At 40.0% G+C, this 13,190-nt stretch overlaps 1 protein-coding gene across 1 annotated transcript in view; it reads left to right on the top strand.

Moving 5' to 3' along the window:
• The window catches only part of NUSAP1 (nucleolar and spindle associated protein 1), a 34,082-nt gene that overhangs the window by 19,903 nt on the left and 989 nt on the right, over positions 1–13,190 (top strand). The window contains exons 6-10 of the mRNA XM_081228587.1: positions 354–463; positions 3,911–4,092; positions 6,099–6,256; positions 9,199–9,315; positions 12,075–12,183. Coding sequence (XP_081084713.1) covers positions 354–463; positions 3,911–4,092; positions 6,099–6,256; positions 9,199–9,315; positions 12,075–12,183 — 676 coding nt within the window. The remainder of the gene's footprint in view (positions 1–353; positions 464–3,910; positions 4,093–6,098; positions 6,257–9,198; positions 9,316–12,074; positions 12,184–13,190) is intronic.

Genomic DNA, 13,190 nt, shown 5'->3' with positions numbered 1-13,190 from the left:
AGCATTATTAAATGTCAAATTTATGATTAAGTAAAGGCCATTAATTAATTGGTGAGGGGAGAGGACAAATCTGTTAATCTTTTCTTATCCTCTGGACTAAACTAAGATGTTAGTCAGCAGTGAAATGGACAATGGAGAGATGGTCAGTGTTTGATAGTTTATAAGGTGAATATGCTTTGCCCCTGACTTTCTAAAACCTAAATGTTTTGAAACTAAAATTTTAGCAAAGATGATGCTGAAGTTGAATGTCAGGGATGCCGAGACAAGAATAAGAGTTAACAGAAAAACATAGGGAAGGTGAATAAATGGATTTTGTCTTGTTGTTAATTGTCATATTTGGGGAAATATTCTAGATTTTAAGAAGCTTCATGAGGCTCGTTTTAAGGAAATGGAGTCTATTGATCAATATGTTGAGAGAAAAAAGAAACATTTTGAAGAACACAATTCATTTAATGAACTGAAGGTATGCTGATAAAATTATGTTCTTAATGCCACTAAGCTGTTTGATTTTAATGTTGATACTGTGTATATACCATGGTTAATACAATTAGCTATTATTCTACTAGTGGAATGGATTTGTTTGAGTCTAATGTATTTTTATTATTTTAAATTTGTTTTTGAGAATTTTCAAAACCCTCCAGATAAAGCAGTGAATCTTCACTATGAAAAAGAATTCTGTAAAAAATAAAGTTAAAAAAATAAAACATTTAAAAATTTGTAATAAAAAAATTTAAAAAGTAAACAGGAAAAAAAGGGAAAAAAAAGGAAGAACTCCAAAGTAGCAATAAGTTGTTCTGTTTTCCACATTCAGACACTGTGCCTATCACTTTTGTTGGGGAAGGACTGATATATGGCTGAAGCCATCTTTCCCTGTCTCTGACCTAAAGGGAAAATGAGTGACTAGCAGTTGCTAATTTAAAGGCTTCCTGTCATAACTGAACTCCCTGGGTGGGGGGCCATCAGGCCAGGTCCTGCTGGACTCAAGCAGCTTCGAGTAAGAGAAGGTAAAGTCAACCCCGAGGCTGAGTTAGCAGCAGAGTAGTGAGTAAATAACATCCTAGGAAGTTGATGTTCCTGTCTTACATGGTATTTGGTGTTAAAGGGGTGCCACAAAGATCGATGGGAAACATTTTTGAATTTAATAATACATAATAACCTGCCTATTTCTCAAAGAATTTGAGGCAGTTTACACACAACACAAAACAGTATAAAGCTGGTTTAAAAGGGGCAGAAAATGAGCACTGTTAACCGGCACAGTGACTAATATATCAGTCACTCAGTTGAGTTTTGAGTTTTCTGATACCAGTGCCAATGGGGAAATGCACTGGGTAATAAGTTCTAAATAATTAAAAAACAAAAAAACATACGGTTCTTAGAAGCTTAATCTTGGATAATAAATGTTCACTTGAACATTTATAAAACCACTGTTACCACAGTTGAAGACACTGTTAACAACCTTCTAGCAAACAGTCATGGCATTAAACATCTCCATTCCTTCATAGTGATCTAACAACATAGGTGGACAATCCAGGGAAGAGATTCAGTACGTCCATAAGAAGACTCTTAACTATTAGCAAGGGCTAAGTATCACAACATTCATAGCTGAATATTGGGACGAGAGGCCCATCCCAGAGGAGCGGGGGAGGGTGTCCTGCTGATGCTTTACAGAAAGTAGACAGTTAGCTTCTTTTTCTGCATAGGCATGAGCTAGCCGCAAATATGCCTGTAAGGAGGGCCACTCGTTCTACTTACCATGAAGCTGAGACTACTTAAGTACTTGATTGAAAGTCAAGCTTTCTGTACTACATAATATGGATGAATTAATTTCCATGTAAAAATTAAGGGCAGAACAACTGCTTCAACCATCAACTTGAGTGTAGCCTTGAAGATGTGTTGAATAAATGAGTAGCTTATGTTGTTTTTTAGTTGATAGCCCCATCTGAATGAGTTTAGTTCTAAAATCCCACCCCAGCGCCACTGTTTAAGGAATTGGTCAATCAAATGGGTTATTTGGTATGATCTGTTAGGAGACTAGAGAATAAAAAACAATTACCGTGACTTCACCATAGCTAATATGGTTTTCTTGATGGTTGACTTGTTTGGGGATTGGTCATTTGGAGAGCGATGGACAATAAGAAATGAGCAGAGATCTAGAGAGAATCATCCTGGCTGTGACCAATCTCTCCTTTCATGATTAGAGGGTGGAAACCTGATTGAGTTAGTTGCCAAATGGCTCCCCTCTGCAATGATCTGAAACCTTGTGCCCCGAGTTGACTGTTAACTTGGCTAACAGTAGGAATGATCAAATTTTTTGATCTTTGACAGTATATGACAAAATCCCAATTGAATTTGCATTTCTCTGATCATTACATGTTACATGTTTATGTTACAAATCTTTATATGTGTTCATTGATGGTTTTGCTGTGAATTTGCTTTTTCTTAATTTTTGCTGATTTATGAGCCACTTATCTATATTAATGACATATATTATGTATTATATGTTCTAAATACTTTCCCACAGTTTGTCTTAACGGTGTCTTACCTTGTGGAAGGTTTTATTGTTTTATCCAACTATCCAGCTTTTTCTTCTAAAACTGAGGGTTTTGTCTTGCTCTCTCTGTCCCAAGATCATAAAAATATGCTTATATTTATTTTTACCGCTTTTATTATTTTTCCCTATGTTTACTCCTTAACCCACATTTTTATTTTTATGTATGGTATGATTGAGCTCTTTGCTTTGTTAAAACAGGATTTTTTTTGCTAAAAGAAAGGAAGGAATTGATTAGATACACTGCAAACAAAATAAATTAGTGCTACTAGAGTCTGCGGCATAATATTCTACCTGAAAAGTCAGAAAGATTGGTATTCAGTGCGAGTAGAATCATTTAAACATAAGTTGCTCAAGCAAAGGTGTAGAGTTGGTGATTCTGTCACCAGGTGAACTGGAAAGTGGGAATTTTAGGGGAAAGACAGAAGAAGATATAAAAGTTGTGGTTAAATATAACAGCATACTTAATACATCTAACCTGAGTTTTCAGCTTATAGTAAAGATATGTATTTACCAAATACTTTGGTTTTAAATTTGTCTCACAACATGAGAATCTCTTCTGCTCGTATGTCGAAATGAGAAGTTAACATAATTCTCTAGTTTCTTGTATTATTTCATAGGATATAATCAGAATTTTTATGTCTTTTGGCTTTACATTGTCAATTTTAATAGTCCTATCTCTGCTGTCAGTGAAGTTAGATTTCTTCTGCTTGCAACAGAGCTTAGACTAATGATAGTAAAACATTCAGTCATTCTTTGTGCTTTGACAGTATCTAAAAAAAGATAACATAAGCGGAACCCTTCCCTGCCATTTCATTCAAAGACAGCATTTCCCTTCCTCCCTTCTTTCTTTTCTTTAGGTTTTTTTAAAAAGAACTTTAAAAAGCTATTGGGGAGCCAGGGGTGGGTAGGGGAGGAATTATTTGTAGATTCCATAAGCTTTTTACATAGTAGGTTTCTCTTTGAGTTTGTATTTAATAAACTGCATATCATGCTCTCAAAGGAACCATCTTTCCGAGAGAACCGATTTATCCTCCCTTTCTGGCCATGGCTGACTGTTTAGCCACCTGCTTTCTCTAGTTAGAAAATACCTGGGGACATGGTAGCTGGGAAAGGCTTTCTGTAACACGTTACTCAGCACAACCAGAAGTTTCTCTTCAATCAGAGTCACCATAGCAACACAGGTGCAGGGAACTGCTCAGCCTGCCAGGCAGGTAGGGTAGGGTGAGGTAGTGGGGAAGGAAGGATGACAGGGTTAAAAGTGGCGATGAAACGGGATAAATGGGGGCACTCTGCTGCACTTTGCCCAGACAGTACTGTCTCAGAGGCCAGCTTTAATGTGGTGCGTTTCCCTTTCTTCAGAAGCAGCCCGGCACTAAGGGAGTGGCGGCAACTCCAGTTCCTCCCCGAGGAAGACTCTCTGTGGCTTGTACCCCCGCCAGCCAACGGGGCTCACAAGCCCGGCCCCATGCAGGCCGTAGCACCTTGTGTGTGAAGGGGCTGGCCAAGCGCTCCGCGCTCTCAGCGACTAAGATGAACGTCAGGTAAAGAAGAGCTCCAAAATGGAACCAAGGGCGAGGGCTCAAAGCTTTACTGCTTCTAATACATCTCAGGTGGACCACAACAAGTGTTTTAGCGTTGATGAAAAAGGAGAAAGGATCGGAATAGAGAGAAAGATCAGCAAACGGTTTTTATTTATAAGTTACTTTTTTCCCCTTAAATTTGTGTTTGATTTTCTTGTTTTGTCCACCTTCCCTAAGCTCACGGGTTTTTTTTTTAAACACTACCTTTTTATTCATTTTGTTTTGGTTTTTTAATTTATTTATTTTTTGGCTGCGTTGGGTCTTCATTGCTGCACCCGGGCTTTCTCTAGTTGCGGTGAGCGGGGGCTACTCTTCCTTGTGGTGCACGGGCTTCTCATTGCAGTGGCTTCTCTTGTTGCAGAGCACGGGCTTCAGTAGTTGTGGCACACAGGCTCAACAGTTGTGGCTCGCGGGCCCCATTGCGCAGCCTTAGTAACTGTGGCGCACGGGCTTAGTTGCTCTGTGGCATGTGGGAACTTCCCGGACCAGGGCTCGAACCCGTGTCCCCTGCATTGGCAGGCGGATTCTTAACCACTGCGCCACCAGAGAAGTCCCCCTAAGCTCACATTTGATTCATAAGTAAAGATAGAAAATAAGATCTATATGGATATTTTACCTTATTAATTTAATGTATGTCTGCAAAGATGTGTAAATAGAAATTTTTCCGTTGATGTAAATATAAAGTTGAAGCTAAATTCCTAATCTCCCAATGTAGTGAGCTAAAGAATTGACTCATCCTAAACTATGAACATTGTAACCCACTGGGTACTGCAGTAGCATAGCCATCTCATGCTCATTGATCCCTGTTTTCTTTGCTTGTGCCTTTCCTGACATCAGGTTAGCCCTCATCTGTGACTGTCCCCACAGATGAAGATCTTCAGGCTCCTTTCTCTTAATACCGAAATTTGATTCGCTCCTTTTTTAAGGGCGTTTGCAGCATCTAACAGAACTGGTGCATGGTAACACTTCCCCAACCCGTGTGATTATCTGACATAGTTTTTAAAAACTGAAAAATGCCCTTGAATTTGGAATTCTTATTGAGTTAGCCTGGAATATGAGGTACCTGTACTTGGCAGTTCTGATTGTATTTATTAATAGTTAAGAACACCATGGTCAGGGGCTAGTCCTTGCTTCATGCAGGGTACACAGCAGCCTGGAATTAGTAGCACTTTTCCTACCACACCTAATTTTCTTAACTCTGTTGTAGTCTTTGGTAATAATTTTAGATGTTGATTCAGGATCACCATCAAATCTTTAGTTGTAAGTCCAGAAGTTCCCTTCTGTTAACCCACCACCACCAACCCTATGTGTATTTATGTCTGTCATTACTGGATTTTCATTGAATCTAAGATACCATCCACTGAAGACTCACCATTATTTTATGAACCACTAAGAAAAGGCACTGCCGACTAACTTTGATGTGTTACCAATTGTAAAACACATTCTAATTTCAGAGATGTTAAAATGTAGAAAAACTCTGCATCAGAGGATCAATGAGAAACATTTATGGCAATTTGCTCTGAGTAGAGAAGGACTTAGGTACCACTCAAATGAATGACATTCTTCTAGGAAGATGGAAGAAATGCTCCCATCACTCATTTGGCATCGCAATCTCCTGTTCCCTCGAACTTGCCCTCACTAGGAGGAGGAGGAAGAAGGGGAGCTTTTTAAAATACCTCCTAAACTATAACTTGAGGCCCATAGGCATCTCCTTTGAGCTTTGCCTTATACTGTCATTGGCCAAGGCAGGGAGAGCAGAGAATATAAAACCATATTTTACAAATAACAGAAGTTGATAAATGATTTGCTCTAGCATCATTGTTTAAGAACATGTCTATTCTGTGAAAGAGGTGCATTTGTATAACAAGTATTTATTGAGGCCCTTTCAGTGCTTGGTGATGGGTAGGTGGTTTTGTTCAGAAGCTTGACCCAAGTACTCATGTCTTATACTCCACTGTCCTATTTAGGTTTTCAGCTGCTACTAAAGATAATGAGCATAAGCGTTCACTGACCAAGACTCCAGCCAGAAAGTCTCCACATGTGACCACATCTGGGAGTACCCCCAAAGGCCAGGCTGTGCTCGGGACACACGAGTTAAAGACCACAAGGGCTGAATCTGCTGCTGGTAAAAAAAAAAAAAAAAAAAAAAAAACCAGAACAAAACAAAACAACCTCCCTCCCACCCCGCAAAGTTCTGGTTTATCTTTAAGCCATGTAGCTTCCTAATATGCTTGTCTGTTTCTTTAAAGCCTCTCCATTATCTATAGAATCAAAAGCAAAAATTTGTCTAACATAGTTTTCATTTATACTGGCAAGGGAAGTGCCAGAGACACAGACAAAAAAAACTGATATATCTGCCAGAGGACTCCATCCTGTCCAAGACGAGCCCTAAAATGGGTGACCCTCCCTGAAGAACATTCAGCCCCTTCTCAGGGATTAGGAGGGGGATTACAGTATTCATTGCAGCCTCTGAATGGTTCTGCCAGACTCTGAAACTAACAGGACCCAGAGTTCATGGAATAAATGCCACACTATTGACTACTAGTAGATTGTATAAGCCAGAATAAGCCATATACATAATCTTCTCCACACTGTCTACTTAATCATCACCTACAAAGACCAAGTGGTTTTCAAAAGAACACTGCAATAGCAGTGTGAAGGTTTAAAAGAGTATCACCAACAGGTTAAGGCCTGTATTAGAACTGAGTATATCAAAATTCTCTCAAGAGTCCTACTGAATGTCAGGCAAGAGCCTTGATTACACAGGAAGGACTGCCAGATTCCCTGAGACTAGAGCAATCCAGCAGGAGTTTAAACAAGAGGAGAGTATTATTGTTGGTAATAATCAGCGTGGAGACTCTGAGGATTTTTTCATGCCTTTGACACCTAAATTAAAGATTGAATAGTGGGACTGACAATTAAATTTCAAGAGAGAGTACAGAGGTGGGATCAGAAAATTAATGATTCTTCCTCTAGATGACCTCTCTCATTCCTACCCACCCTTAATTGTTTCTATATCAGCAAGGAAACTTTCCACATAACATTCTAAATCATCCTGTAATAGGGGAAGAAAGGGGCTTGGGCAGAGAGCAGGGCTAAAAAATGAAGAGTGGACTTGCCTAAGATGTGACTGTGTCATTTTACATGGAGCAGGGGTCACTGAGCAGCAGCCACCTGCCTAATACTGAGAAAGGACTCACAAATACTCACAGATAAGGACATGAGGCAGGAACTAAATGTTTGCCATATCCTGAGCTTTCTCCTCTAAGTAACTCAGGGGTGTGCCCAGTCGGAATGGGATAGTTTTCTTTCCCCGCTTATCAAATATGAATTTTATATAAATGAAATCAAACTAATTTTTTTCTTGTGATTTTCTTTATTCACTGTTTCAAGAATCATATTAATAAATGAACTAAAGTTCATTTTCACCGTGTTTTTCAATTGTATGGATATATTTCAACTTATCCATTTTACTGCTCATGGACCCCATGGGTATTTCCAACTTCTGTTATTTTGTATAGTGTAGCTATGACCATTCTGGAACATGTCTCCTGTCCATGTACACAGTTTCTCGAGAGTAGGACTGGGGCTGCTGGATAGTAGGGTAGACAGACACTTACATTACTGGTTGAACTGTACTAGTTTATATTCTCATCAGCAGTGTGGGACAGTCCCATTGTTCCCCTCCCTGCCAACACTTGATAGCAACACAGTGGAATGGCTTCAGCACAGGAGTTCTGTGCTTTTCTGGGTTGTTTCACTAGGTGGTCCTAGATCCTAGTTGCTTGTTCACATATACAGGCAAGTGCCAACATTTGACAATGGCCTGAAGGCAACCTGTGAGGGGAAAGGATTACAAAATGTGCCAGATATATGCTTCCCAACTGTAGCAAAAATGTGGCTTACCAAGTTATACCATCCTGGTATATTTTTAACTTTATGTTACAAAAATTCATATTCTTCAGTAACAGCCTTCATTAGTAACAACCAGAGCCATGGATCTTTTTATTTCTATGTGATTAGGTTCCTTGCAGGCTTTATATCTGTTTGTGTTAATGAAAATGTTACTATTAACAATATATAATTTTTTTAAAGGGTAGGGAATTCCCTGGTGGTCCAGCGGTTGGGACTCCACGCTTTCGCTGCAGGGGGTGCAGGTTTCATCCCTGGTCGGGGAAATAAGATCCCACATGCCACATGGCTTGGCCAAAAAAAAAAATTAAATTAAAAAATAAATAAATAAAAGGGTAAATATCAGGGAAGCAGCCTGAAAATATACCTAGTTATTTTTTTTTAACTGAAATAAACTTGATTTACAATGTTGTGTCAGTTTCAGGTGTACAGCAAAGTGATTCAATTACACATATATATACATATGTATATATAACTGTATATGTAATCTTTTGCAGATTCCTTTCCCTTATAGGATATTACAAAATATTGAGTATAGTTCCCTGTGCTCTACAATAGGTACTTTTTTTTGGTTATCTATTTTATGTATAGTGTGTATATATTAATCCCAAACTCCTAATTTATCCCTCCCACCCAATTAATTCTTTTTTTTTTAATATTTATTTGGTTTTAGTTGCGGCATGTGAACTCTTAGTTGTGGCATGCCTGCGGGATCTAGTTCCCCAACCGGGGATTGAACCCGTGCCCCCTGCATTGGGAGCATGGCATCTTACCCACTGGAGCATCAGGGAAGTCCCTCACCCGATTAATTCTTAAAACTGGATTCTAAACTCCAGCTGATCCTAGGAAATGTCACGATATTTAGACTCTTTGGGGAGCTGCTAACGGGAACAGCTAAGGGGTTAGTTTTCCTCAGTTATTTTGTCCTTTTTTTTTTTTTCCTTCCCCCCGACCCCGTGTCCTCAAGTCCATTCTCTACGTCTGCATCTTTATTCCTGCCCTGCCCCTAGGTTCATCAGAACCATTTTCTCCTCCTTTTTAACCCTATATCTGTTTCAGACTGTTCATATTGAATTCTATTTTTAAGATTGAAAAGTGATACTTAAATAGGTCTTTTTTTCTAATTAAGCCCTTGGATCTTGTTTGTTGTTTTAGTTATTACCCCATTCAAGTTGACAGCTGAGGCAGCGCGGACTCCGATCTCCCATAGAAAACCAGTGTTTGATCTCAAAGCAAGTTTGTCTCGTCCCCTCAACTATGAGCCACACAAAGGTATGTGGGAATGTTTTGATGTATAAGATTTAAGATTGAACAATTCCACATCTGAGGATGTGAAAAATTCTAGTGAGTCAGTGGAAGCCATACTTGGAGTAGAATTCCTGCCTCTGCCCCTGTATCCACGTGACCCATGATTTAAAAAGTGTCCATTAAAAAAAAAAAAGTGTCCATTAAACAAATACTAAAAAAAAAATAATTGATTCACTTACGTTTTTATTAAGCAAAGACAACTTCTAATCAGTGTTACTACAAAGTATTAATAAAACTTCAGCCAAAATCAAGAAACTTGGAAGTTAGGCTGTGGGTAAATGAATGTTTTCTTTATAGTTTTTAAAGGATCCCAAGCTGAGAATCACGGGTCAAACAATCTGGGACATTTATTGGCCAGATGTCGCTCTTGGGGATATATTAAAGTATCTTTACATCCATTTAAAATGTCAGTACTTAATGTGATCTATCTGTCAGTGCTTCTGGAATTACTTTAAAACAAAACCTTCCTATAAGAATCATGTATCAGTGTTTATTTTTAAATTACTAATGTTAATGAAACAAATATAATGAAAATGTAAGTCTTTTTTTATAAATTTATTTTATTTTTGGCTACATTGGGTCTTCGTTGCTTCGCGTGGGCTTTCTCTAGTTGCGGTGAGCAACTCGTCTTCGTTGCGGTGCGCGGGCTTCTCATTGCAGTGGCTTCTCTTGTTGCGGAGCACAGGCTCTAGGTGCGCGGGCTCTAGGGCACAGGCTCAGTAGTCGTGACGCGCGGGCTTAGTTGCTCCGCAGCATGTGGGATCTTCCCAGACCAGGGCTCGAACCCGTGTCCCCTACGTTGGCAGGCAGATTCTTAACCACTGTGCCACCAGGGAAGCCTAAAAATGTAAGCCTTATTTAGAGGTAAGAGTCAAACTGAACCGTGGTTTAAGAAAACTTCTCCCACCCATTTTTCCTCCCCAAGTTTTCCCATCTGTGGCAATGGCACCTCTCTCCCGAGTGTCGGGGCAGAAGCCTAGGCGTCACCTTTGCTTCCTCACTCTCTCTCAGACCCCATATCCAGTCCATCGGCTAGTCCTTTCAACTCCATCTTTGAAATTGATCTTTAATCTGACCACTCTTCATCCCTCCACTGTGACTCCCTTTGGTCCAAGTCACATCATCTTACCTGGGCTTCTACAAAAGCCTCTTTGCCCCACTACAACCTTAAAAACAGATCAGAGCACATCACTGCTTGCTCAGAACCTCCTAAGGTTTCCTGTCTCTCTCCCACCCTCATTTCATTGCCTCCTCCCTTCCCTGACTCTGTGCCAACCACACTGGTGTTTCAGCTCCTCAAACACTGAAACACCACCCCTCCTCGAGGTCTTTGAACTTGTTATCCCTCTGCTCCACCTGGAACACTATTCCCACTGATCTTTGCACAGCTTGCTCCCTTGTTTTAATGGGGCATCCACTCAACTGTCAGCAACCAAGAAAGGTCTTCCTTGCCCACCCACCTACCCGCACTCTTTATTCCTCACCTTGTTTTACATTTCTCCACAGCACATAGCACTGCCTCGTGTTATCTTACTTGACTACTGTCTACCTCTACCACTGGAAATGTAACCCCAAGAGAGCAAGTATTTTTGACCACTTGGTTCACTGCTATGTCCCTAGCACCTAGAACAGTCCCTGGCACATACCAGGTACTCAAAAAGTATTTGTTATGGGAATGACTGATCACCACTAACTTCTACTGATGGTAAAAAACCTGGTTGAGAGCTTCATCTGTGCTTGTTATTTTATATCCTAGACAAGTCACTTAATTCCTTTATGGAAGGGAAAATAAATAACTACTTCAGTGGTTACTGAAAGGATCAAATGATATGGCAAGTGTGAAAGTCCTCTTTATAAAATGGGAAACACTGCAAATGATAATCTTTGGTACTCAGAAGTAGGTCAAACTATACAAATAAAGTAATATATAAACATCTGGAAATTTGGTCACAGTTCTAAAGCCAACAAAATATTCCCACTTCTTCCATTCCAAATAAATTTTAATAGGTTAACAATAATAATAAACTGCACAGATGAAATACTACTTTAATATTAAACATTCCTATGCAACGTTGGGATAAACTACTTAAGTTGTTATGGCTTCTTTTAATGTGCTATGTAATGGGATTCAGTATTAAGGGGTTTTTTTTTTGTTTTTTTAAGATTTTTTTCTGGCTTTCCAAGGATTAAAAAGTAGAAGACACTTATTTTTAAAGGAAAAAAATGTAACGTCTATCTGTGGAATATTAAATTGAAATTAATAGAATTATACTGGCAAATGCCTTTAAAAACAAAGTATGAATGTTGACAGCAAGCAGGTAGCCACAGATAAAGAGAAAACTAGGAATAGAAATACAGGAATCTTTTCATTTATTTATTTATGGCTGCATTGGGTCTTCATTGCTGCGCGCAGGCTTTCTCTAGTTGCAGTGAGTGGGGGCTACTCCTCGTTGCGGTGCATGGGCTTCTCGTTGCGGTGGCTTCTCTTGCTGCGGAGCATGGGCTCTAGGAGCGCAGGCTTCAGTAGTTGTGGCTTGCGGGCTCTAGAGCGCAGCCTCAGTCGTTGTGGCACACAGGCTTAGTTGCTCTGCGGCATGTGGGATCTTCCCAGGCCAGGGCTCGACCCATGTCCCCTGCATTGGCAGGCGGATTCTTAACCACTGCGCCACCAGGGAAGTCCCAAGGATCTTCTTAAATCTGTCTCTGTCTCTGTCCTAAACTAGGAAAACTGAAACCATGGGGACAATCTAAAGAAAACAGTTCTCTGAATGAACATGTCAACAGGGTTAGCTTACACAAGAAAAGTTATAAACAACCTCATCGCCAGACCAGGTAAGTACATAATTATCCAGTTCTATAATGCTTTTAATTTTGAAAGACTGTATATAAAAGCAGAGTCTCTGAGGGATAGAGTCACAGTAATAGTGGTGTTTAAGAAGAGGGTAGAAGTGGAATCATATACAGAACTTTCTAAAAGTACATGTGCCTAGGCAATACCACAGTGGGTTCTAATTCAGTAGGTTTGAGATGGGACCCACGTATCTGCATTGTTTCCAAAGCTCTGCAGGTGATTCAGAAGAGGACCCGGTTCACAGCACTGCTCTTACATGACCTATCTGCCCAAACAGTGCACCTGGATGTCCCTCCAGATACCAATCCAGGTGCCCAGGGCACCTAAGTATGCACATAAATTTCACACTCCCAGGGAAACCAGGCTTTCTAGGCTTCAGGGCTCTACACAGGGGGAAACCCCAGGATGATCCTTAGAGGCTTCTTTCTGTGTGAAAACCAAGTTAATGCCAGAGTCTGTCCTGGGCTGCAGCTGGTCCTGGTTTGCCGATTCCCTGTGTGACACCCTCCTGATACCGGGTTAACTACCATTTGACTTGCCAGCTACCACCAAGACCTTATTATTTGCTATTAAAATCATTATCATGATTCTGGGCCTTTTTTTCTCTTAATTCCTTCCCCCCAAAATCATAGTGGTTTAAGTCAGAGACCCTGATTCCAATTATAGCACTTTCATTAGACAATGTGATTTTGAGCTTGACCTTTGACTTCCACAGGTAGAGGTTTCTCATTTAAAACAAACTAAAAAAAACTACAGGGGTTGGATTCGATCTCCCAGGTGTCTTCTGCTTCCTATTCCATGCTTGATAGAATGCTGCCTTAACATTAAAAAAACAACAAAAAACCCCCCAAGTTCTAGCCTTTTAACACAACAGTGACTTACAGGTGCGGCTTCCATCACACAGACCACTGGACAGAGCACAGTGTCCTGTAAGAGTGTGCTTTACACAAGTGTGCTGGATGTCATTTTAAGTTTGGACATTAGTCTA

This window comes from Mesoplodon bidens (genome assembly GCF_964165515.1).
Source record: "Mesoplodon bidens genome assembly, chromosome: 3".
NCBI classification, from domain to species: domain Eukaryota; kingdom Metazoa; phylum Chordata; class Mammalia; order Artiodactyla; family Ziphiidae; genus Mesoplodon; species Mesoplodon bidens.
The sequence above is the reverse complement of the archived record's forward strand: the minus strand, read 5'-3'. Positions and strand labels throughout refer to the sequence as shown.